This window comes from Haliotis cracherodii, unplaced genomic scaffold, assembly GCF_022045235.1.
Source record: "Haliotis cracherodii isolate W230 unplaced genomic scaffold, xgHalCrac1.p SCAF_9, whole genome shotgun sequence".
Classification (NCBI taxonomy): domain Eukaryota; kingdom Metazoa; phylum Mollusca; class Gastropoda; order Lepetellida; family Haliotidae; genus Haliotis; species Haliotis cracherodii.
Genome location: NW_027266343.1, coordinates 610,370 through 637,467, shown reverse-complemented (window position 1 = coordinate 637,467; position 27,098 = coordinate 610,370). Strand labels below are relative to the sequence as shown.

General features: G+C 40.9%; 1 protein-coding gene across 1 annotated transcript; it reads left to right on the top strand.

Annotated features, from left to right (window-relative positions):
* The first annotated feature begins 2,590 nt into the window (after positions 1-2,590).
* LOC139452321 (BTB/POZ domain-containing protein KCTD9-like) lies at positions 2,591-25,582 on the top strand. The gene is made up of 12 exons (XM_071233755.1): positions 2,591-2,756; positions 4,282-4,403; positions 11,068-11,111; positions 11,401-11,533; positions 12,656-12,717; positions 14,848-14,979; positions 15,521-15,588; positions 15,920-16,015; positions 16,822-16,971; positions 19,979-20,084; positions 21,386-21,519; positions 23,352-25,582. The coding sequence occupies exons 1-12, from the start codon at positions 2,709-2,711 to the stop codon at positions 23,466-23,468; spliced, it is 1,212 nt and encodes a 403-aa protein (XP_071089856.1). The 5' UTR covers positions 2,591-2,708; the 3' UTR covers positions 23,469-25,582.
* The last annotated feature ends 1,516 nt before the right edge of the window (positions 25,583-27,098 follow it).

The following is a 27,098-nucleotide window of genomic DNA, read 5'->3' as shown; positions in this document are numbered from 1 at the left end:
TGATACTTAAAATCCGGAGCGTTCAGTTTATAGATGAGTTTGAAAGAATTTGAAAGCAATGTCTTTCTAGCATAATGAAATCTTAGAAGGATTCCCATTTAGATAAGTTAACTAAACTTTATTTTATCATTCTGTAATAATGTAATGTTTGTTTCTGATAAATCACGAAGACATCGTTATATATGGATCAGACCGGTAGTCCTAACATCGGCCAATGTTCTTGGAAAAGAATTATTATTTGCAAACCTAATTCGAACAGAGAAGAAAACACTCAAATAGTTAAAAATATATACATTTCAGACAAATGTGATTCTTTTTTCGACATTTGCAGAAAATAATAAGAACTTAAAACAAATGGCGGTATAGCAGTGGCATTTGGAAGTTGATATGATTAACAAGGGAGGTATTGTTCAATGGATAACTTCTATATTATAATGAATGAGGCGTTTCTGTGCAGATAACTTGATAAGGGCGTTTATATCTACACCGAAATGTTGCATTCATTGTAAAGTTGTATGTCCATAGAACTATTTCCCTTGATCATAGTAGTGGTATAGTGTAAATATAAATAAAAAAAACCCCTTGAAATGTGTATACGTACCCGCGTTCTTGTCCACAATTACGGTATGTCGTTTAAACCAGTTCAGGGAGAACATTTGGAGTATCTTTTAAATCCGATTATTGAGTAAACGCCGCGTTTGTGGACTAATTAATCTGTTTGCTCATTAGAAAACAATGTGACCCAAGACCCACGGCCCGGCGTGTGTAATCTGCACTACGAGTTCCGGTGGAGCAGACGACAGGACACTCCGTCTCCCATCTTCTGTCTTCTACGAGTTTTCTTTGTTTGTTGTTTTAACGCGGCACTCAGCAATAGTCGAGCTATATGACGGCGGTCTGTAAATAATCGTGTCTGAACCAGAAAATCCAGTGATTGACATCATGAACATCGATCCACGCAATTGGGATACGATGACATGCTTCAACCAAGTCAGCGAGCATGATCACCCGATCCCTTGAGTCGCCTCTTTATATGACAAGCATGGGTTGCTGGAAGACCTATCATAACCCGGACCTTCACGGGTCTTCTACAAGTAGATTAGGAAATATATAATGCACAAATTCAAATAATGTAAATGTATTTAATATGTATTGTGACAAAAGGTGTTTGTGGTATATCCGAAATATTTTACATATATTTTAAACTATGACGTTTTTCAAAGATATATATTTTAGCTGAGTATATAGTTCAGTTTTTGTGACATTTATCATTGTATATAATTTAAATACCAGTTAATCATCTTTGATATTTTTAAAATGTTTGAAAAAAGAGTGACCTGGTTTAAAACACAATCCTCAATTTTTATTACTATTATTCTTATTGGGTTTGTTGGTTTCTTGTTTAACGCCGCACTCAGCAATATCCCAGCTATATGACGGCGGTCTGTAAAATAATCGAGTCTGGACCAGACAATCCAGTGATTGACATCATGAGCATCGATCCACGCATTTGGGATATGATGACATGCATCAACCAAGTCAGCGAGTCTGACCACCCGATCTGGTTTTAAAAGGATAGTTTTGACCTGCGAAATACGGGGTCGTTTTTGGTTGGCTCTAGGTATGGCATCTGGCGTGCCAAGACATTCAACACTTCAAGCAGATCAAATATACATGAATGGGTCTTAAATATACAGCAATGTAAGCTAGATGTTTAAACAATACAAGTATAGTTCATATTAATTACTTTGTGTAATACTACTAGTGTTAAAATTGTCGTTGATGAGTTCGTTCGAATGTGTGGTGTTTGCTTGTTGCAGTAGGTTTTGAGGGTATCTGAATTTGATCACAACGATCAAACCTTTCTACACTTCAAATATGCGATGTCCAGAACGTGGAAAGTATATCTTTGTTATGTGTCTCTGTTTTAAAAATATTGTATCGGTCTGTGTTTGATAAGTGTTATAAGTTATAAGTTTAAACTATTAAATGATATATTTACCACTGCTGCTATAACATATTTATATCTTGACGAGGAGAGATGTTTATATAGGCGACGCCTATTTATCAAACCCCCTTCACTGTATTTCAGTGGAAAACTGGAAATAAATACTCCGTGACCCGAGACAGATTTTCATCATATGTTTTGTAATCTGTCCGCGGTGGCTAGGACTATTTGCTGTTTTCCTTCTTTGTAAAATACGAAGGTGATAAAGATATATTACTTCGGAATGAAGAGCGATTGTAATGTCAGTTCTAACTATGTATTGAAGATGACGCTGAAATTTTGATCGTTTGAGGTTTATACATGCGTAATGTCCGTCTGACGAATAACATAATATTTAAAAGTATTTGCTATACAACTTATGCAAATATCTTGATAACCTATTAAATCACTATCTACAATATGTATTTATATACCATTAAATTTGTTTTAAAGGCTTTAAAATTCTTTGAATATTATGTTTTTCTAATATTTTGTTCACTTTCATATGCTTTTATCTTTCTTTCTCTACATCAAACATAAGGACTTGTAAGATGTCTTCAAGATAGTTTAATCTGGACTAAATCTATAATTAGTAACCATCTGGGTAAATAAATATAGCTCCAATGAAAAGTTAGTCATTTCAGTAGGTAGGGACGTGAACTTTAGTATGACAGTGTCGAAAGTGTCAAGGAAAGACAGAAGGATGTAAGGTGTTGGAGTTATGAAAAGGATCGTCGTATACCACAACGGCTCAACTGTGGATGGAAAGGCAAGTCGCAAGTTCACGTATTTGTGTCGCTGTCATGTCATCTTGGAATGAATCAGGGATTTTAGTTTGCATTTCCTCAAGATGATGTCGCAAAAGAAATTTTGCCAAGACTGCACTTTACCGGACGCAGTTTATAGCGTTAATTGGATCCGGCTCTAGGCCGTGTTTCTCGCTTCATTGATCTCATGTGCCTCCTTGATCCTGTAGTAGTTTAGGATAGGTTGCCCCAACCTCAAGCCTTAGACCTGGGATCCCATTTCCGATCAAGCACCCCATTGCAGGCCCGAGGGTCGTGTAACCCCCAGTATTGTTTTCCTATCAAACAGCTTTTCACGATCCCTACGGTTGTGCATACCTTGCCAATCAAACACCCCTTTGACGATCCTTAGGGTTGGGCACCCCTTACCAAATCAAACACCCCTTTACATTACAATCATTATTGACAGCTGTCAGTATGGGCGGAGTCTATGGGTAGCTATTGTGCCTCTTGTAACGAATTAATACGATGTATAATTTGGGGACAATCTGTTTAAGTTTTGTCAAGTTTTGTGATAGCACCTGTGGTAATTCAGATTAACTCATTAGCGTAGCAGAGCTTCATGCTGGCGATGTGAATTCGATCCTCCAAGTGGTGCTTATTGAAGCTGAAAAGGTGGACTTAGTTAAGTGCAGTATTGTCTTATTGTTGACTATGTTTTACTGCCTATTTGAAATTACTATCAAATATAGATCTACATGATATGGAACTTATTCAACATATTTGATCGTAGCACCGAGCACTTATGCATCGATGAGCGAATGTTGTTATAAGCTGTGAGCACCAGTCAGCTATGATCCGACACTATCGCTACAACCTTTCAGTAATCCATTGTGGGCCAGGAAAACCAGTGATTGACAGCATGATCAACAATCATTGCTGTTGCGAATGTGTAGCACAATCACTCTATTCTTGTACATGTTGCCTATCAGCATCAAGATAAGAAACATTACACTAATTTACAGATAGGGCTGGGACGGGTAACTTGGCTACTCAGGTCAGGTCAGGTGGAACTGTGTAAGACCCAGGTACCCACACGACTGCCCGGACCTGGGTTACACGTGATATGTTGTTAATTATCTGACAATAACACTAAAACTCCATGGTTACACTACAAGTTGCTATCTTTCTGATATGTGTACAATTTCCTTATCACTTTTATATGATTAACTAAAGATAAAACTTCAGTCAACTTCACTATATGCATGATAACATCGTGTCTAAATAGTTTTTGCCAGGGCTTAGGTTGAACAATTCCCATTCGGACATTTTGTACCAACGTCGTGAGTCCTACAGTGGGTACCCGGGTTGGGTCAGGTGACAGGTTTTCAGGGTCCGTGTCCCAGCCCTAATTACAGGACATGCTATAACAAATCAATAATGATGGTAAATGTCTCTTCAACTCCTGCTACAGTTGACTGTATGAATGAGCACTATGTTCATTAGTCTGTCTCAAGATATCACTTTTATTGTTTGTTTTTTCTGCAGGTTGTGGCTGTGTCGGAAAGTCTTGATGAAACCCTGGTAGAGATTGGACAAAAGCTTGGCGTCCAAGCCAAATGTCTGTACACCGGACAGGGCGGCCTCATTGATGATGTTCGACTGTTCAGGTATGCACTGTGTGGGCAAGAAATATCTTACTCAGGCCTACATGTTTTTTGGGGTCATCATGGTCATGCAATATGTCTGTTACCCATAGGGTTAGAAATAATGGAGTTCACAAAAATTGTATGTGCACTGGTGTTAATATCACTTCTCGCACACCAACGTATTGTTTCCATCATCCGGATGGCATTGTTGATGTCATTCGAATCAATTGTGACGTAAGGTCGGAATGAGTAAATCTGTCTGTCCAAGGCTGTCAGTTTCATAATGACACTGTATCGTGGTTGATAGTTGACTGTTTGAACATTACTTGTCTCTTATGTTTCAAAAATAGCAAGCATACATGTTGACTTTCCACAAATTGGTTGTGACTTGCACTTAAACTGTATGAACTTACCCCAGCACCTCATGAGGCAATGACTTGCAATAATAAGCCTAACGCGGGATGCATAAAACCAGATGTACCCCTCGTGATCCTGCTACAACTTACCAACATGTTTTAATATGACATTGTAAAAGAATTAAAACAAATTCAAGTTTGATAGAAAACAGCTGTTCGATTGAGCGGAGGTCAGCTTGTGCTACGTCACGTGACTGATTGACATGGAAAAAACATGTGGCTATTTTTAATGGAAGGGATTATTCTGCCTCTCAGAAATTCATGTGCAGTCTGACTTACTTGTGACGGGGTATAAGGGATTTATTCACCCACTGAGAAATTTATTTCCCTCCAAGGCGGGAAACATGGTATTTCATCTAGATCACATGGACCAATCAGATCTCATCATTCTGACATGGAGGTATGACAATGTATATTGTTTAACTCCTGAAACTTTCCCTTTGGAAGTGGAAACATTGAAGTTACGAAGATGTCAGCTTATTAGTGTGAAGTCAATTTAAAGCAGGATTTACCTTCAGCTCTTGAAGCAACAACCAGAATTGAAATTCCAGACGGACTTGTTGTTTCCTCCTTTTACATGAACCACTGGTCCAAAAGGAGGTGCAGACTGGTCAGATGTGACTAAAGGCAACTATGCTTGTCGTAAGAGGCGAATAACGGGATCGGGTGGTCAGACTCGCTGACCTGGTTGATGCAGGTCATCTTATCCCAATTGCGTGGATCGATGTTCATAATGTCAATCACTGGATTGTCTGGTCCAGACTCCATTATTTACAGACCGCCATTATATAGCTGTAATATTGCTGAGTGCGGCGTTAAACAACAAACAAACAAACAAACAACCCAAATTTTGCCAGTTTCCTTTCGACCCTTGGCTTATGATGCTTATCAAACCGAAATTCTAATCGGAGTACATCAGTCAATCCTTATATAATACTAACACTAATTTATGAAAAAAATATGCGTTCACCTGTCTGACCTCAAAACTTTGAGTGTACTAAACTGAACAAGGCTCATATTCAGTGGAGGTTAGTGTTCTATGGACTATTATTAGCTGAGATTACAGGACTAAACAATTGTTTCTAGACTTGAGCTTCAGACTAGTGAGTAAGTCGCAGATTTTAATACCACTATTTAGGTTTAATCCATTTAGTTTTATTCAAAATATCACTCAATATTGTTTACATTAATTTTAGCAAAACTTTGTGTAATAACTAATATCATAAACAAGCTAGCGGCATTTCAAACAGTTTGCTGGTGCCGTCACTCTTAATCATATTAATGTGGGTGGACTTGGGTGGAGCTTGTTGATAACTGAGTCTTATGAGATAACTTATGATGGTGGGGAGCACGGGTGACCCAGATGTTTTAGGAGCCGCAATTTGCCGTGCAGAGTTGCATCCTTTGGGCTTAACCATGTCGACAAAAACCTATGAAACTGTGAAGGGTTAGTGTTGATCGGACTGTTCTGTCCATATATGGCCAACAAAGACTTGTATTGTGGTCTAGAATTGTGTAATTCACTAAAAGAGACAGGGCATGGGTGGCCCAGTCGTCTAAGCTCCCGCAATTCGCTGTGCAGAGTTGCGTTTCTTGAGCACGCCTGTTTGTGGGTTCAAATCCCATTCGACCTGATTATGTTTCTAGGTTTGTCAGCACCATACCTGTGCTCGTGGGTTTCACCGAAGTGGTAAACATCAGACCTCACTTCGGGCTTTCCTCCCACATTAAGCTGACATGCCATGGTATAACTGGAATACTGTTCAAAGCAGCGTTAAGCCCAATCTCATTAAAATCAGATCTTAGTTCTCGCTACCGCTAAACAAACATCTGAGGACATCCCATTACGGGTCACGTCAGACCGACCTTGCGCGAACTTTGACCGACCATTGGAATGACCAATCAGAAGGCAGCTTTCTTGGCTTTACGGCACTAATTTCAAATTGGCAACTATGCTTCGAAACATATTTTGACAAATTCTCATTACAAATTTGAAACCTGAACAAAAAAACATTCCGGAATGGCTAATAGATGGTCTATATTGTAAGGATTCAGTCGTTAAACCCGTAACTATCATTCGGAATACCCCCTGTTAAAGGTTTCGAGATTGCATGATTAGAAATCACATTCCGACTGTCACTTTCATAATCTGGTTAGCGACGCACTGATTGGTCGGATGAAAGGTCGCTCTGACTTGACCCCTAATGGGATGTCTTCAGATCTTTGTTTGGCGGTAGCGAGAACTGAGGGCTGTTTTTGATGAGATTGCGTTAAGCCCAGCTTACTCATTATTATAATAATAATGATTGATTGAAATGTCCCATTGTATTTGTCCATGGAGGGCTTGACTGATGATTGACAGAGACATGACACTAGGCTATTGATTGTTGTGTGTTGATTTTGTTTGTTGTTTACCGCTGCACTCAGCAATATTACAGCTATGTGACCGCAGTCTGTAAATAATCAAGTCTGGACCAGACAATTCAGTGATTGACATCATGAGCATCAATCTATGCAAATGAGATACGATGACATGCATCAACCAAGTCAGCGAGCCTGACCACCTGATTCCGTTAGTCTGCTCTTAAGACTAAGGATTGTTGTGATAAACCGGGTCACATGCCGACTGCGAGGGTACTGCCTCTACGCACACAGTTCGTCTCTCAGTCGAACAACAGAAGTAAATGCCTATGGAGTAATGCAGGATCAGTATACAAATGTAAAAAATATTTAGATTTTACTAAGATTCTCGTATTGAACATGTTGAACAGTACAATTCTAAATTAGAGAAATTTTCCAATCTACCATTAATCATATCAATAATTTGATTTGCAATATCGATACATCGGTCCTTAAAATTAGACACAAATACAACACTATTCCCAGCACCTTGTTGCAGCCAAACCTCACCGAAACTATATGAATATAGCAGATATTTAATTTGCCTGTCTCTGCTCTAAAGTACTGGAAAAGATAGGTCTGTGTAGGAATAACATTATCTACTAATACATTAACCTCAACCAATACTTCATGATCTTAACATATGTACAACCTTAACACAAAACATGTTGACAATTCTTCCAGCTACTCTAGGAGAACCTCTGTTTAGACACAACATAGATTTACAATGACAATCATGAACAGCTTCAATGGCAGGGGAGGGAGGAATCCCCATACTTCAGCTGTATAGGACAGTACAGGCAAGACTTTTGGGTCAAATGTATGAAAAATGACAATAATAATCAGTGTTCGCGTTAAGGCAGAAACCTGCGTTTTTCACGCATTAAAATTATATAAACGCGCAAAAAATATTTTGCATGCGTGTTTTGCTTACACAGATTGTGATATACTTAATTTTGTATTAATACTATAAAATAAAAAAACTATTCAAAGCTGATAGCCTGCTTACGATGTTCAGACGAAAATAAATCAAAACCTGGAAATTTCCATTGCTAAAAATAGAATGTGGCCAGATGGCGCTTTGAATTGCGTCCATTATATTTCCATATATGGTCTTTGGGCAACGGAATAACTAAACTCAGACACAGGACGTCATTCGTTACCCTCGATGGAATTCCAAGGAAGTCGTTTGTTTCATCCAATCAGAGCCCAGCTTACAAGTAATAGTCGGTAATACGAACGATCATAAACAGAGCGACAGAAGAAAACTTCCACACATGGGCATGTACTAACAACAGTCATATTTATTTTATTAATGATAGAACGTTCATTATATCAAAACTGGACCATAAGTTAAAGCTTGGTGATAATTATTAGCTTACTAGTACTGATTTTATTGAAATAAAAACTTCACATGCGAAATATTTGAATTGAAAATTTATTATTTCATTTCTGCACGCACTGTACAAAAACCTACCGCAGACACTGATAATGACGTTATTTGACACCCCTGTCAAACACCAGACTTGCATAAGAACAACTTAGGATACTCATTTTACAAAGACAGACATGATTTCACAGATTAACTTATAGGTTCTTCCTTTAACCCCCCCAGTCCACAACTTGAATAAAAGCCCATTCCATTACACAGAATCAAAGGCCGCCTGTACGTCTATGAAGGCACAGTACAGTCAACCTCGCATCTATGACAAATACTTATTTATTACTGTATAAATAACTAATATGTTGTCTACAGTTTGAAGGCCTTTTCTGAAACCAGCCTGTTCATCAATAATACACCGCTCTATATGAGACGACTTTGCTAATCTGTTACATTTTATTTTAGCAAATATTTTGCCTGCTACATCTGGGAGTGTTTCAGGCCTATAGTTGGAGGGATGTTATTTGATGCTGTTCTTAAATATTGGTGATATTACACTGCATGATCAGTTGTCCAATGCAAAAGGACATTGACCTCCATCTTCTGTTTCCTCATTTCATTTGTTCTTGTATCGGCTTCAGGATCCAGTTATAGGATTGTGATAAGAATTTACTGAGTTCAAATTTTGGTAATACTACACTGGGAGAGGATTATGTTGCCTTGTCCAGAATAACAATTGTTTGTTTGTTTGTTGTTTAACGCCACGCTCAGCAATATTCCTGCTATATGACAGCGGTCTATAAATAATCGAGTCTGGACCAGACAATCCAGTGATTGACATCATGAGCATAGTTCCACACAATTGAGATACGATGACATGCATCAACCAAGTCAGCAGGCCTGTCCAACCGATCCTGGTAGTCGCCTCTTACAAGCATAGTCGCTTATTAGGGCAAGTGGGTTGCTGATCTATTCTACCCTGGATCTTCATGGGTCGAATAAGAATTGACATCAATAGTTTTGTGTGTTTGTAAACGCAGAACATGGTGTGCATACCATGCGCAAAGGTTTTATGTTTTTGACTCCTTGAATGTAAAAATGTATTGAAATTAGTTCTTATTAATAAATGCATCAACAAAAATGACTTCACCGACTGCTTATTTATTCACTAACACAACAAAACTGTGGACTATCAATGAACAGTACGAAATCAATGACATTCACAATATTTTTACCTTTTTTCCTTTTTTTTTTCCATTTTCTGTCAGACCCGTGAAGATCCGGGATAGAACAGGTCTTCAGCAATCCATGCTTGCCATAAAAAAAACGATTATGCTTGTCGTAAGAGGCGACTAACGGGATCGGATAGTCAGTCTCGCTGACTTGGTTGATGCATGTCATCGATCCCAAATGAATGGATTGATGCTCATGACGTCCAAACTTGATTATTTACGGACCGTGGTCATATAGCTTGAATATTGCTGAGTGCGGCGTTAAACAACAAACAAAACAAACATTTTCTGTCAACTGTGTAATTGATTTCTCTATCTAAAATTTATCAAAAGTTTTTGTAAAGTTTTCAAGTGATAATTTGGGTTTCTTAATACTTGATACATGTATATATTTTTTGCATGCCAGTATGATGTGATTTAAAAGAATGTTAGATTTGTACTCAAGTGAAATAGAACATTTTGTAAATATAACTTGTTTTGAAAATTTTGCATTCTGAAAACATTGTAGTTTCTACTGTGGCCCAAAACTCTTTAACATGCTTGCAATCCCAGTATACATGAACAGTGTTTGCATTGGTCTCAACAATAAGGGGTCACCCTTGGACGTGAGCGTTAGCCACGAGCTCTCCAGGTGCTAGGCTATTTAGGGGTGTTTGGGTGCATGCCCCCCAAGAACTTTTTTCAGATGTAGACCTGAAATAGTGTATTTTAAGCCATTCTGAACATAAATAGAGTGACTGGTTTAAATCTTTATGTGTGCATAACATGGATTTTGGGAGGCAAGAGAAACTCGATACACAACAATAAGTTATGCATAAAGTAAACTTGTTACAAAATGAAAAACGTGGAAGGGGTTGCATGAAGGTTTGTTTTTTTGTGTCCCAGTTTTTTTCAGTGCATATTTTTGTACATGAAGTAGGGATTCAGTATTAGTTTCACAGAATGAGCAGAGATCATCATCACAAACATCAGCACACACCTCTTGGAGGTTGAAGTAGCTTGCTCAGCCTACCATTTTGATGGACTGTTTAACAAAGACTATTCTTTTCAAAGTCAGTTTGCAGAATTATAGGCATTTATGTTATGTGAGAACACCTTGCATTCAATCAAAGAAATCTGACTCTATGACTGTACTTGTCATGACAAGAACCATGTCTACATCAACACATAGGGATAATGAAATCGTTTAAACATTTTTCTGTCTTTTGTGTCATGGTTATAGATGCATACCGTATATATTTTGGTATTTATTCCAGAGATGACGAGAAGATTTATGTCTCTGAAGGGGATCCATTCATTGGTATGTTGATTTTTTTGTCCACAGAAGTTTGGTGGACTTGTTATGTATTTATTTTGCTTATTATATTTGTTGCTGGTATCACCATGGTTACTGACAATGAGTAAAATATAAATAATTTTTGAATATTCATTTCGTCGATGGGTAGCAGTTAAAGTGCTACTTGTCATGCTGAAGACCAGTGTTCGTATCTCCACCTGGGAAAGTGTGTCCCTGCCAAATGTAATGAAATATTGTGTAACTAGTGTAAGTGGCGTGAAACCATACTCACAGATTCATTTTGTTTTTACAGCTCTGTCTCACTCACCCCCAAAAGTTGTCTCCCCTTTACGTCCAAAGACTGACCCCCCTGGACCTCAGAGGAAGTGCACCAAGTCGGAATGGGTGACGCTGAATGTAGGGGGGTCCATGTTCACAACAACCAGGTGAGTGGTCACATTCATGTCGAGGTTCATCTTTGTGAGAGCTCGCCGTAAATAGCTGCAGGATTGCTCACTCACTGTTTCATGATATATGATTGAAATACTTACACACCTGTGAAGATCCAGGGAATAGGTTTTCAGCAACCCATGCTTGCCGTAAAAGGCGATTATGCTTCTTGTAAGAGTTGACTAACAGGATCGGATGGTCTGGCTCGCTGGCTTGGTTGATGCATGTCATCGTATCCCAATTGCGTGGATTGATGCTCATGATGTCAATCACTGGATTGTCTGGTCCAGACTTGATTATTTACAGACTGCCGTCATATTGCTGGAATATTGCTGAGTGCAGCGTTAAACCACAAACAAACAAACAAACAAAATGAAATACTTAAATCACATCACATGATAATATAGGTAGTTCAGCAGTCTCAGAGTTGCACCCCTTGGGTCTGTCAGGATTTGCAAGTCCTGGTTCGGATCCCATATCTTAATTTTAAAATGTGGAATTAAATTAAATGATGATAACTGCCATGTTTATTCCCACCAAATCTGTTAATAAATTTCACTTTAAAACGTAATACTATTAATAGTGCCACAGACGTCTTCATTGCCTGTACAGTGAATGCTGTGAATGCTGTAAAGCGAGCCCGTGGTTAAAATTGCTTACTGGTAAACATGTCAGTCTGGGCTCTGAAATGATTTTTTTTTATAGTTGTGAAGCTGATCTTGTGTTTTTGTTTTGGTCCTATCGACTATGCTATTTCATGACCACTTTAAAAACATATTTGAAAGTTTATTTTAATTTTCGATTACTTCAAACCACTGAGGTATTTACACAAAAATCCATAATGCAAGTAATTAGAACAATAATATTCATAATGCAAGTAATTAGAACAATGATATCCATAATGCAAGTAATTAGAACAATAAAATCCATAATGCAAGTAATTAGAACATTAGTATCCACAATGCAAGTAATTAGAACAATAATATCCATAATGCAAGTAATTAATAACATGACTGATTATAAGCATAGTTTCTGTGAGACAGCGTGATGCCGTCGTGATGCCGTCGTGATGTCAGCGTGATGCCAGCGTGATGACTGTGTGATTTGTTTGTTTGCAGGGGGACGCTGACCCGGACGGACCCAGACAGCATGCTTGCCAGGATGTTCAACAGTGAGAACGGTAGGTTGTGTACATCCTGTAGGCTATAGGGGTGTCCCTGTTGTCTGACTTGTCCCAGGTACCACAGTTCACAGTGAGAACGGTAGGTTGTGTACATCCTGTAGGCTATAGGGGTGTCCCTGTTGTCTGACTTGTCCCAGGCACCACAGTTCACAGTGAGAACGGTAGGTTGTGTACATCCTGTAGGCTATAGGGGTGTCCCTGTTGTCTGACTTGTCCCAGGCACCACAGTTCACAGTGAGAACGGTAGGTTGTGTACATCCTGTAGGCTATAGGGGTTCCCCTGTTGTCTGACTTGTCCCAGGCACCACAGTTCACAGTGAGAACGGTAGGTTGTGTACATCCTGTAGGCTATAGGGGTGTCCCTGTTGTCTGACTTGTCCCAGGCACCACAGTTCACAGTGAGAACGGTAGGTTGTGTACATCCTGTAGCTATAGGGGTGTCCCTGTTGTCTGACTTGTCCCAGGCACCACAGTTCACAGTGAGAACGGTAGGTTGTGTACATCCTGTAGCTATAGGGGTGTCCCTGTTGTCTGACTTGTCCCAGGCACCACAGTTCACAGTGAGAACGGTAGGTTGTGTACATCCTGTAGCTATAGGGGTGTCCCTGTTGTCTGACTTGTCCCAGGCACCACAGTTCACAGTGAGAACGGTAGGTTGTGTACATCCTGTAGCTATAGGGGTGTCCCTGTTGTCTGACTTGTCCCAGGTACCACAGTTCACAGTGAGAACGGTAGGTTGTGTACATCCTGTAGGCTATAGGGGTGTCCCTGTTGTCTGACTTGTCCCAGGCACCACAGTTCACAGTGAGAACGGTAGGTTGTGTACGTCCTGTAGCTATAGGGGTGTCCCTGTTGTCTGACTTGTCCCAGGCACCACAGTTCACAGTGAGAACGGTAGGTTGTGTACATCCTGTAGGCTATAGGGGTGTCCCTGTTGTCTGACTTGTCCCAGGCACCACAGTTCACAGTGAGAACGGTAGGTTGTGTACATCCTGTAGGCTATAGGGGTTCCCCTGTTGTCTGACTTGTCCCAGGCACCACAGTTCACAGTGAGAACGGTAGGTTGTGTACATCCTGTAGGCTATAGGGGTGTCCCTGTTGTCTGACTTGTCCCAGGCAGCACAGTTCACAGTGAGAACGGTAGGTTGTGTACATCCTGTAGGCTATAGGGGTGTCCCTGTTGTCTGACTTGTCCCAGGCACCACAGTTCACAGTGAGAACGGTAGGTTGTGTACATCCTGTAGGCTATAGGGGTTCCCCTGTTGTCTGACTTGTCCCAGGCACCACAGTTCACAGTGAGAACGGTAGGTTGTGTACATGCTGTAGGCTATAGGGGTTCCCCTGTTGTCTGACTTGTCCCAGGCACCACAGTTCACAGTGAGAACGGTAGGTTGTGTACATGCTGTAGGCTATAGGGGTGTCCCTGTTGTCTGACTTGCCCCAGGCACCACAGTTCACAGTGCAGAGTTGTGTCCCATGCCAGAAGCCTGTGATACTGTGTTGGAATCCCAGATTTGCTTGATTTACTTTTCTTGACTCCATGTGCTAGGCCAGCTAGGATATTTCTTGCTATCATTAATCAAAATGTCCTGTCATTGCTGATGAGGATGCCAAAATGTCCTGTCATTTTTTATGAGGATGCCAAAATGTCCTGTCATGACTGATGAGGATGGCAAAGTGTCCTGTCATTAGTGATGAGGATGGCAAAGTGTCCTGTCATTACTGATGAGGATGCCAAAGTGTCCTGTCATTACTGATGAGGATGGCAAAGTGTCCTGTCATTACTGATGAGGATTGCAAAGTGTCCTGTCATTACTGATGAGGATGCCAAAGTGTACTGTCATTACTGATGAGGATGCCAAAGTGTCCTGTCATTACTGATGAGGATGCCAAAGTGTCTTGTCATTACTGGTAAGGGTTAAAGCGTTTTCTCGTCATGCCGAAGACCCGGGTTCAATTCCTGACATGCGTACAATGTGATGTTGCTGGAATATCGCTTAAAGCAATGTAAAACCATATTCACTCACTCATTACTGATGAGGATCACAAAATGTCCTGTCATTGCTGATGAGGATGACAAAATGATTTTGAAGATCATTTCACCATGGTTACTCCCTGATTCTGCAGATGTGTCCTGGAGCAGCAGCTGTGACGTGACCGGCGCCTACCTCATCGACCGGAGTGCGCGCTACTTCCAACCCATCCTCAACTACCTGCGCCATGGCCAGCTGATCCTGGACAAACAGGTCAACCCTGAAGGTCAGTGGACATGCACGAACATTGTCAATTCTTCACAAGCTTTATGCCCTATCTTCCTCCTATTCATGTACGTCTATGGACTCCCTAATACCGTATTCGACATAATAAGCGCCCAGGGCGCTCTCAAAATTAGAAATAGGGGGCTCTTATTAGACTGTTATTTTGGTGAAAAAAAACAGAGTTGAAAGATAAATTTTGTGGTTTATGCTGACAGCCTGAAATGTTTATGTACGACAGATATATTTTTCCAGAATTAAATGCCCATAATTAAGGGTGCATATAACACACAAGTGCGTATTATACGCGAATAAATAAGTCTTGTGTACATTGATCAATCAGAAGGGGTGCTAATTGGGATTGTTCACTAGCCAATATCTTAGCAAATGTCGCCGTGGGCGCTTATTAGAGCGGGGCGCTTATTACGTTGAACAAGGTAACTGTTGACATTCGGGTTGTGATCCCTTGAGTGTCATGCTTAATATGGAACACAGCGCCAGTGGTCCAGAGGGTATTATGAGTATGTGTCCTTGTTATCTTCCAGGTGTGTTAGAAGAAGCCAAGTTCTTCGGCATAGGATCTTTGATTGAAGAACTGGAAGAACTGATTGAGGTAGGGGCGTGAGCTGATTGAGGCAGGGATGTGACAATTTGTCGGATGTCCATTGTCATCAGACAAGAAATGGTATCCAATGAATAAGAGTGTGCAACAATGTGATACATTTATGAAGGATGTTAAATGGGATTTGAAGCTCTCTCTTATGCGCTGCTGTTTTCTGTGAGAAATGTGTAATATACACAAGACAGAAATGGAAATGACTTACAGGTGGTCAGGAGGCGCTTGTTTGAGCAGGGTGCTTACTATGGCTTAATATGGAAGCTGCCTTTAGTTGAGCCAATACATGTTGACCTTCAATATAACAGATGACCTTGAAATGTTGCAGCGTGACCAGCCTGCAGATGACACAACCCCCATCACAAGACGAGATCTTGTCCTTCGTCTCCTGGCCACGCCCACTACCTTTGAACTCAGGTGCCAGGTATGTGAATGTGTGTCAGGACCAACTAGGAATGTGTCCTTTATTCAGGATGTCAGGGATATTGATGGGTCAGATGTGGAGTGGATGGTTCATGCATTGGTTAGACATGCCTAGGACTAGTTTGTTTCCCCAAATGAGTTCAGTGTGAGAAACTGACATATGTCTGCAGTATGTCTAAAAGAAGCCTAAGACTGACCTTACTTTTCTTACTCACTTTACTCCATGAAGATCTGTCATTTTAATCCATTTGGACTGTATACATGGTATAATATATTAGGGCTGGCTAAAAAGATTGATAATCGGAATTATCGTCAATGGGAAGAAATATTAACGATTGTCGATATGAAATTGTTGTCATCAATAATAACTTACATAAACCATTGTGATGAAGTAAAGTTAAGATTAACCCAAACAGACTTGTTATTGCAAATAATGTCAATTGTCGAAGAAGTAAAGCAACTGTTTTTGTCATATCTCAAATGTCCACAAAGTAGTCTATGCATAAATGTGTCACTGCTCACCAGTGGCGTGAAATATGTCGATTTCTTTTGGACATTTTTGGTTAAGTTACTTCTCTGATATTTATTGATAATTGATCGATATTCAGTTAGTGATTATCGATCTCTATAATCTATAAATTAGTCAGCCCTATCATATGTTATTGGATTGGATTATTATTGGATTATAGTAAATCACATTGTTGTCAGCTTTGACTATTCACAGGCCACCTGGTATAGCTGGAATGTTGCTGAAACAGCTTAAAACAACATTCACTCACTGCATGATGTTTTCCTGCTGGGTTTCAGGGAATGAATTTCTCAGGAGCCAACCTGTCCAAGCTGGATCTACGCCAAATCAACTTCAAATATGCAGTATTCAAGAACGCCGATCTTTCAGGGGCCAACCTCACCAACTGTAATTTTGAGAGAGCTGATCTCACCAGGACAAAGTTTGATGTGAGTGAGGAGCAGCATCACGACAAAAACAGAAACAATATGTTAACCCAGAAATCTGTATGTGAAAGAATTTAGTGTCAAAGCAACAAACAACCAACAAATAGTATACAATCAACAATGTATTGCAAAATTAACTAGGTTTACAAATCAAATCAAATTACTGCACAGCAATTACAATAGAGTCTTAGTGCAATATTCAATGACGGTATATAATATGATGACAGTGGTCAATATCAAATACAAATATACAGTGGTGATAGCAAAAGTCAGTGATAATAATATATTCACCCAGCGGCTTCCGAGATGGGCCGAGGCAGGGAATCCATACTGATAGGTGATCTTCACACGAAAGCTGGTCTTGATGTTATGAAATGTCAGAGAGATATGAGAGGCATGCTCTTGTCCCCTTGGATTCTGCCTAACTAGCTTCTGGAAATTTCCACACAGTGTCAGACCAGTCTAGCGGCACTAGAACATTACAGAATATTCCACATCAGTTTACGCTCTTCCTGAAGTTTACACATCACTCTAGCCTGTACATATAGTAACTTCCTCACCACTGCTTATATTGAGTAATAATACAATCCTGACAACTAATCACTATCCAAATACAATGCAATGAGCTTCTACCGAATCTCAACAGAAACAATGCAATGCAGTTACAATCATCGTTTAACAATAAAGTACACTGCTATATAATATAATAACACTGTCTGCATTTGAATACAAGGGATAAAATATACGATACGATTCATGAAAACGTATCACTTGTTACCATTAAAGGGGAGACCAATCAAAACATTTGAAGTATATGTGAGTCCGATAAGTTAGAAATTGCTTCAGAAGTCTTGAGTGTATTGACATACGACACCACATTACATGTCTTCCTCAAATACGCCCCTCCATGGTGGAGGTTTGAATAGGTCCCACAGCAACCTGTTCTGGGCGTAAGTGACAGCTTGATAAGGTGATCAGACTCGATGACTTGGGTGATAGATAGATCTTCAGCAACCTATGCTTGTCATAAAAGGTGACTAACGGGATCGGGTGGTCAGGCTCTCTGACTTGGTAGATGCATGTCATCGATCCCAATTGCGTTGATCGATGCTCATGATGTCACTCACTGGATTTTCTGGTCCAGACTCGATTATTTACAGACCGCCGTCATAGCTGGAATATTGCTGAGTGCGGTGTTAAACAACAAACAAACACACATACACACAAACACATGTCATGCATGTCAGTGTGTAGGTCAGTGTGTAGGTCAGATAGGTCAGTGTGTGGGTCAGCGTGTAGGTCATGTATAGGTCTGTGTGTGGGTCAGTGTGTAGGTCTGATAGGTCAGTGTGTGGGTCAGCGTGTAGGTCATGTATAGGTCTGTGTGTGGGTCAGTGTGTAGGTCAGATAGGTCAGTGTGTGGGTCAGCGTGTAGGTCATGTATAGGTCTGTGTGTGGGTCAGTGTATAGGTCAGCGTGTAGGTCATGCTGGTCATGTATAGGTCAGTGTGTAGGTCAGCGTACAGGTCAATGTACAGGTCAGCGTGTGGGTCAGCGTGTAGGTCATCCTGGTCATGTATAGGTCTGTGTGTGGGTCAGCGTGTTGGTCAGCGTGTAGGTCAGCATGTAGGTCATGCTGGTCATGTGTGGGTCAGTGTATAGGTCAGTGTACAGGTCAGCGTGTGGGTCAGTGTGTAGGTCAGTGTACAGGTCAGCGTGTGGGTCAGCGTGTAGGTCATGCTGGTCATGTATAGGTCTGTGTGTTGGTCAGCGTGTAGGTCATGCTGGTCATGGATAGGTCAGCGTGTGGGTCAGCGTGTGGGTCTGTGTATAGGTCAGTGTACAGGTCAGCGTGTAGGTCAGCGTGTAGGTCATGTATAGGTCAGCTTGTGGGTCAGCGTGTAGGTCATGCTGGTCATGTATAGGTCTGTGTGTGGGTCAGCGTATAGGTCAGCGTGTGGGTCAGCGTGTAGGTCAGCGTGTAGGTCATGTATTGGTCAGCGTGTGGGTCAGCGTATAGGTCAGCGTGAGGGTCAGTGTATAGGTCAGCGTGTGGGTCAGCGTGTAGGTCATGCTGGTCATGTATAGGTCTGTGTGTGGGTCAGCGTGTAGGTCATGCTGGTCATGTATAGGTCAGTGTGTGGGTCAGCGTGTGGGTCAGTGTATAGGTCAGCGTGTGGGTCAGCGTGTAGGTCAATGTATAGGTCAGCGTGTAGGTCAGCGTGCAGGTCAGTGTGTAGGTCAGCGTGTAGGTCAGCGTGTAGGTCAGTGTGTAGGTCAGTGTGTAGGTCAGCGTGTAGGTCAGCGTGTAGGTCAGCGTGTGGGTCAGCGTGTAGGTCATGTATAGGTCAGCGTGTGGGTCAGTGTGTAGGTCATATATAGGTCAGCGTGTAGGTCATGCTGGTCATGTATAGGTCAGTGTGTAGGTCAGCGTGTTGGTCAGTGTACAGGTCAGTGTACAGGTCAGCGTGTAGGTCATGCTGGTCATGTATAGGTCTGTGTGTGGGTCAGCGTGTTGGTCAGCGTGTAGGTCATGCTGGTCATGTATAGGTCAGTGTGTGGGTCAGCGTGTGGGTCAGTGTATAGGTCAGTGTGTGGGTCAGTGTGTAGGTCAGTGTACAGGTCAGCGTGTGGGTCAGCTTGTAGGTCATGCTGGTCATGTATAGGTCTGTGTGTGGGTCAGCATGTAGGTCAGCGTGTAGGTCATGCTGGTCATGAATAGGTCAGCGTGTGGGTCAGTGTATAGGTCAGTGTACAGGTCAGCGTGTAGGTCATGTATAGGTCAGCGTGTGGGTCAGCGTGTGGGTCAGTGTATAGGTCAGCGTGTGGGTCAGCGTGTAGGTCATCCTGGTCATGTATAGGTCTGTGTGTGGGTCAGCATGTTGGTCAGCGTGTAGGTCAGCGTGTAGGTCATGCTGGTCATGTATAGGTCAGTGTGTGGGTCAGTGTGTAGGTCAGCGTATAGGTCATGCTGGTCATGCTAGTCATGCTAGTCACACTTGTGTTCCAGTCCGCCAACTTGCTGGGGGTGAAGATGCTGTGTGCCAACCTAGAAGGCGCTTCACTCAAGGGATGTAACTTCGAGGACCCTGCCGGTAGCAGGGCCAACATGGAAGGTGGGTCAAGAAGACTGTCCTCTACTGTTTCACCAACAGAAAGTTGAACTGTTCAGTAACATAAGTAGCAATGTGACTGATGTGTAGATGGTGTCAACAACAGTTTTCAGGAGGTTGGAACTTTGAATACACAATGCCAATTGAGAAAATGGTTAAATGTAAGCATTGTGTATTCATAGCTTTCGGCCATGGGAGCCGTGCCAATTTACACTTATCAGAGGGGTACTCAAAGTATGTGATCTAGACTACCAGTTGTCGGACTTTCATTTTTGTGGAAGCCTTGATGGCTGAGTGGGTGAGATCGCTGACTTTGTGTGCTGGCGATTAGGTGCCTCAATCTGGCAAGTGTGGGTTCGAATCCCGGACGGGACTCAACCCCAAAAAAGTACGAGAATCTGTACTTTACTAAGAAAGTGTTATCCCAAATATAACATTTGTTACAGGTTGGAACTTGCATAAGTATTATAAATAAATCAAACTGCATATACAAACTGTGTATACAAACCTATGATGTATTGATCATGAGAGGCATTCTGCTGGTGATGTTCTGTGCATGGATCTAAAGTACTCATGGAAATGAAAAAAACCCTGTTTTGCTGGATTTAATAATCGACACAAAGCATTACGTAGATGTAAATACGAAATAACAAAACAACTGGAAAAGTACTAGTCTGGATTTGCTAGTTTTATCTCAGTGCTCAATACAAAATATACTTTACAGGAGGTAATTTGTAGGCACTTTCAACATTCAAAATAAAAGTCCCAATTGACATGGCAGAAACAGGCTATAGGCAATTATAGCCTGGGAAAAAAGTTATCAAAACAACAATAAAAATAACAGCTATGTTTATGTACATAATAATAATGACATATAAGTTGTTGTTTGAGAAGGGAATATGTTACTTTTACGTTCTGATATTTTAACGATGATTCACTATCCCACAATGCCACTGACAAATCACTAACCACTGACAAATCACATGCACTTGGGTTTCAAGCACCTGTTTTCACCTGTCGTCAAGGTGTCATAGGCCATGGACATTCACCTTGATCTACTAACACCTGGTTATGCTCAGTTTCACAATAGTCTGTTTTGTTCATATTTTTTTACACACTTTTACGTATAAAAAGAAATAAAAACCTTTGATACGCTGTATTTGTGCCAAGGCCCAATTAGTACTAATTGAGTTGTTTGAATATTTATATATTTTGTATATTAACTGCATTCATTTAAAATCTGAGATCGAAAAAACAGTTTTTTTTTTCATTTCCGTGAGTACTTTAGTGTTGTCTTGTTACAGGGGCCCTGATGAAGAACGTCAACCTGGAGGGCAGCCACATGGCAGGGGTCAATCTGCGGGTAGCCACACTGAAAAACGCCAACCTCCAAAACTGTGCTTTGAGAGGAGCCGACTTAGCTGGGGCAGACCTCGAGGTGAGTTTGGGTATATGTCCGTGTGATGGACAGACCTCGAGGTGAGTTTGGGTATATGTCCGTGTGATGGACAGACCTCGAGGTGAGTTTGGGTATATGTCCGTGTGATGGACAGACCTCGAGGTTAGTTTGGGTATATGTCCGTGTGATGGACAGATCTTGAGGTGAGTTTGGGTGAGCTGACATTTGTGTTTGTGTGATGTCTGTATTCCTCTAGGTAGATGATGACTTGCGTGACAGTGCGGTGGATTTGTCTTTGAACACAGAAAGTGCCGTGTCTGCACGTGCGTATGCAGTTCTATGAGGCCAGTTCATGCATTGAGCATAGTCCTACATAGACATTCACAATGGCCAATGCTCATTACTTATTGCAAACACTTATTTTACGCAGGACGTGTATCCGTAAATCCTCATTGCTTTTAAGTTCTTTTCCTATTTCACTTATTCAATCCTCAAACATTAGGGGGGCACGTGTGGCCAAGTCGTCTAAGGCGCCACGATTTGCTGTTGCATCTCTTCAGCACGCCAGAAACATATGATTGTGGGTTCGAATACCGGTTCGCCCCGATTATGTTTCTAGGTTTGTCAGCACCATACCCATGCTGAGACCTGCATGACTTCAGACTTTCCTCCCACATTAAGCTGACACGCCCTGATAGAACTGGAATAATAAGCAGCATTAAACCAAACTCACTCACTCACTCACTCACTCACTCACTCACTCACTCACTCACTCACTCACTCACTCACCTCAAACTTTAAGCTGACAAGTCGTGAGTTGTCTCCCTTAGTTGCCAGGACACAGGTCTTACCCCAGTTTCCACTTAGTTATTGACAGTCCGTGTTTGTCAGCACCATACTATGCTTGTTTCACTAGTGTGGTGCAAACCCACGTGTTAAACTAGGTCCCAGCAACTATGCTGGTTGTAGGAGCCAACATAACAGATTCTGTTGTAAGGAATTTGGGCCCTTCGGTGTCATCGTTCCCCGACTTCACAGATCGTTGCATACATAATCAATCACTGGATTGTTTGGTTCAGACTTGATTATTTACACGCCATCGTCAATTGGTTAGAATATTGCTGAGTGTGACATTGAACAACAAACAAACCACATTGATAAATCTCTATGAGCAGAATACCTTCGGTCTCTCCACATGACATCTTCCCGAGGCAAGTGAGTTAACTGACTATAAAAGTCTAGTTTCCACCCTTGCCGAACTAGTCTGGTATTATGGAGTTAACATTTTGGCTGGGCTAACGAGTCTATGCATAGTCCAATCAAAATCGCGCACCGAAATCAAAATCCGGTTCGTAAAGTGTCGTGCAGATTTCCGTCGATTGCAGGATTTGCAAAACATGTGCACCGCCAACTCATTGTCGGCAGATATTTTCCAAAGCTTTTCATGTTTTTAATCAAGGTGCTCACGTGACTTGATGTATTTCGTGATGTAAGACCCGTTTTATCACAATATAGATCTTGTTTATCGATCAGATCGTCCTGACTGGGCGCCACCATTTTGGGTGAAATAAACGCAAGTGATACGAGAGGTGGAATCTCATTGGTCCATAGGAGAGGCGTAGAAGGGACATAACTGGTAATAGCCACTGGTGGCGCTATGATCAAGCCCAGTAATTCCAGCCTAGTTCGGCAAGGGTGGAAACTGGACTTTTAAAGTCAGTTAACTCTCTTGCTTCGGAAGATGTCCACATGATTTCCCTGACATGCTGTAATGTAACAAACATGCTGTTCAAAGCAGCTTTAAGCTCCAAGTCCTCTCTACCAGAGATGTGGACTTACTGTCTCAATGCTTGATGTTTCCTCTGCTTCAGAATTGTGATCTCTCAGGCTGCGACTTGCAGGAAGCAAACCTGCGCGGGGCAAACCTCAAAGGAGCGGCTTTTGAGTTGATGGTGAACCCTCTGCACATGGCGCAGGCGGTGAGGTGACACAGGGACGCCAGGCAGCACGAACAGTGATGGCGCCGATGTACACACGGCCCAGGGTCAGACCAGCACATAGCCACCAGCACAGCGGCCACCAGCACACAGCTTACATGAACACTTAAGATTTGTCCCAAAATTTTACAACTTTTTTTAGATTTAATTACAAGATTAATTACAAGACCAGACCATTTTGAAGACTTGTAGGCAGGAGGGTTGAAATGAAATAAGACTCTTTTTAAGATAAACAGTGACTTCATTTGTTGCTGTATTGTATGTTCAGACTTTCAAAGTACCGGTAGATTTACATTTGTGATTAATGGCTACTACTTTATCTTGACTGGCGAACAAAATTACCAGGCTGTAAAACAAAGTATTAAGTTGGTCTTGCCTAAATGTCATCGCCTGAGAACCATAATGTCCTTTCCCCACTTTTACAAGTTGGTGACATTTACAACAATGTTAGAAAACACCCAATTGGAAAGAAAATGCAAAAAACATCACTTCTGGTCCAACGTGGACATAGGACCATGTGATTCTCAGGTGATGTAATATACCAGTATAACTTTATTATAGGCCAAAAGATGACTGTATGTCCGCCTGTATCAGTGTTCCATGCATGATAAGCTGGTGTTCCTGTGTGCTGTCTGCGGGGCTGATCCTGGACCTGAGACACCACTGTTTCTGCCTTCCAAGCCTGGCTCTGTCACAACTTACGAAAGTCAAAATAATCCATCTTTCAAGTTGAGGTGTTTTTTCCTACCACTAAGACAGCTTCTGAAGAATAGGGGGAAATCTAGCAACTGGATTTGACCCTAACCCTGTCCAGTATATTGTTAGGCTGTCCAGTATATTGTTAGGCTGTCCAGTTTATTGTTAGGCTGTCCAGTATATTGTTAGGCTGTCCAGTATATTGTTAGGCTGTCCAGTATATTGTTAGGCTGTCCAGTCTATTGTTAGGCTGTCCAGTCTATTGTTAGGGTAGTTTGCATGGCTCATTGACTGAGGGCTGGAAACAGCGGAGTGGTGAATATTTAGAAAATCAGCCACGAGGAAATAGAGTATCTGTCCTGAGTGAAAGAGTGGTTTAAGTCCCAAACCTTGGCAAGGGATTTTCAGCATTCTTTCACAAGGAACAAATAGTCTGTAGTTCCATGTTTCAAGTAGGTTATTCTATTTGCTGTATTCGACATAATAAGCGCCACGCTCTAATAAGCACCCACAGGGATATTTGCTAATATATTGGCTAGTGAACAATCCCAATTACCACCCCTTCCGATTAATCAATGATCACAGGACTTATTTAATCGCGTACAATACACAATCATGTGTTATATGCACCCTTAATTATGGGCAATTAAATTCTGGAAAAATATAGCTGTTGTACATAAACATTTCAGGCTGTCAGCATAAACCACGAAATTTATCTTTCAACTCTGTTTTATTTCCACCAAAATAATATTGTTATAAGAGCCCCCCATTTCTAATTTTGAGAGCCCCCTGGGCGCTTATTACGTCAAATACGGTATTATTCTGATATTTTTAGAATGAAATTGAAAAAAAGATTTGAAATGTCATCCCTATTAAGCAACTTCTCTAAAGCCTGCCTTTTGTTCAGATTATGTAATGTTATCAATATGCAGCATCATAGGCAATGGACAATTATGGACAGTATCATATACCTATTAATAGCAGGCATGTTGCATGTGCGATAGGGCCAACATAGAGACAGTCACATCACAGGGGTGTAAGAACCAGACCCGTATTACACCCTGGCCAGGCTGATATAATATGTCAATGCATTTTGAATGGGCGAACAATATCACCTCGGGTGGTAAGAAGTTAGAGTTATGTCCTGTAGTGCTTGTCTGCTCGGTTAGCTTTCCCATGACAATGTCTTCCAAACAAGATGAAAATGTTCTACATATGCTTGCAAGGAGATACATCTTACAGTTTGATATTATGGTATGTGATAAAAAGTGATTATATGGGGCAACTTTTATATCATACCCAAATCAACCCTCAAACCCCATTTACACATGATTTAAGCCCTCTGGCTTTTGGCCCTTGGGGTAGGGGGGTGATTTGGGTTTGGTCCTCTAATTCTCTTAAACTTGCAGGGGCACTGTCGTTGAAGGCGGCGCATTTCACAGTTCAATTACCGGGTTGCCCAAATTATGTTTCTAGGTTTGTCAGAACCATACTCTTGCTTGTGGGTTTCACCAAAGTGGTAAACGTCTGATACCTGCATCCCTTGGGTCTTTCCTCCCACAGCAAGCTGACATGCTCTTATGTAACTCACTAACTCCTATACATGTTTCCACTAGTAGGCCTGTGTCATAGACTAGCCTACACATGTGTTGTACATCTAGACAAGAATAGGAGTGACCGTGTACTGTTTCCTTCGTCCATGGACGTACTGACATATTTGAGTCCGAATGTAACTTAGTGTTTCAGACAATGTTGTATTCATGTTGAAACAACTCAGTTTAATTAATCAATATCGTGATAAGAAACTGTGATGATATTATTTCCTGTTACAACCCTACAGTTTTGTTACGGTTAGACTGTCTCCCAGTCCCTCAACCATATTATTTTTCCTTCCACCAGCCCTTACTTCAAGTGAAGTTTGTTTCTATGAAAATAATACAAAAATAACCACTAAGATATATCCTGTAAGTATTTCTGTTCTGTCTCAGGACACCTTAATTCTGGAATTGAGTTGGTGTATTACACGGGAACTTCTGTCAGAATTAATAACATTGAGTTACTTACATTGAACAACATTCTGAGTTTATAACAGTTAACAACATTCTGAGTTTATAACAGTAACAACATTCTGAGGTTATAACAGTAAACAACATTCTGAGTTTATAACATTGAACATCATTCTGAGTTTATAACATAAAACAACATTCAGAGTTAATTAAAATCTTTAAACAACATTCTAAGTTTATAACATTAAACAACATTCAGAGTTACTAACTGTAAACAACATTTACTTAAGTGGGCAATGTTTGACATCATAATAACAAGATGATGTTGTGAGTGGGATTAATAATTATATGTGAATTGTAACTCCTAATGTGGGTTTGACAGAAAGTTTGGTGTGATATGCTATCAGGTATTGAACTGTTCTGTGAGGGCCGCGATCATCCCTGTGATTGGAAGACTGATTATGCAACATGTTCTTGTTATGTTTAGATGGGAATTGGATTTTATTTCCAGCATTGTATTCTGATAGAGATAGTACCGGTAACCTTTGTTTCTTAATCTGACATTTGTTATGATATTTTTAAAAATCACTTTCATGTCAATTTACAAAACACATTGTCACCAAGAGAATCTATATATGCTGAACAAAACAAGTTAGGGATCATGAATGTTTTCACGACAACAAACTATCCCCAAAATATTCATGATCCCTGACTTATTTTGTACAGTATATATATGTAATACGACACAACAGACCTTTGAACACCAGAGATGTCGGAATCTTGTATTTTCTGGAAGTGAGAAAGATTGTTTCAAGCAATGATAGCAAGATGATAAAATGTAGCTTTATTAAATGTAAATATTGTCATGGTGTTTGAAAAAATAATCATTATTAGGTTTCAAGTTCTACTTACCAGATTG

Coding starts and splice junctions, on each gene's coding strand:
- LOC139452321 (XM_071233755.1), top strand. CDS start 2,709: ATGAAAAGGATCGTCGTATACCACAACGGCTCAACTGTGGATGGAAAG. Junction 4,404..11,067: donor GATGATGTTCGACTGTTCAG/GTATGCACTGTG, acceptor TATTTATTCCAG/AGATGACGAGAAGATTTATG. Junction 11,534..12,655: donor TCCATGTTCACAACAACCAG/GTGAGTGGTCAC, acceptor GTTTGTTTGCAG/GGGGACGCTGACCCGGACGG.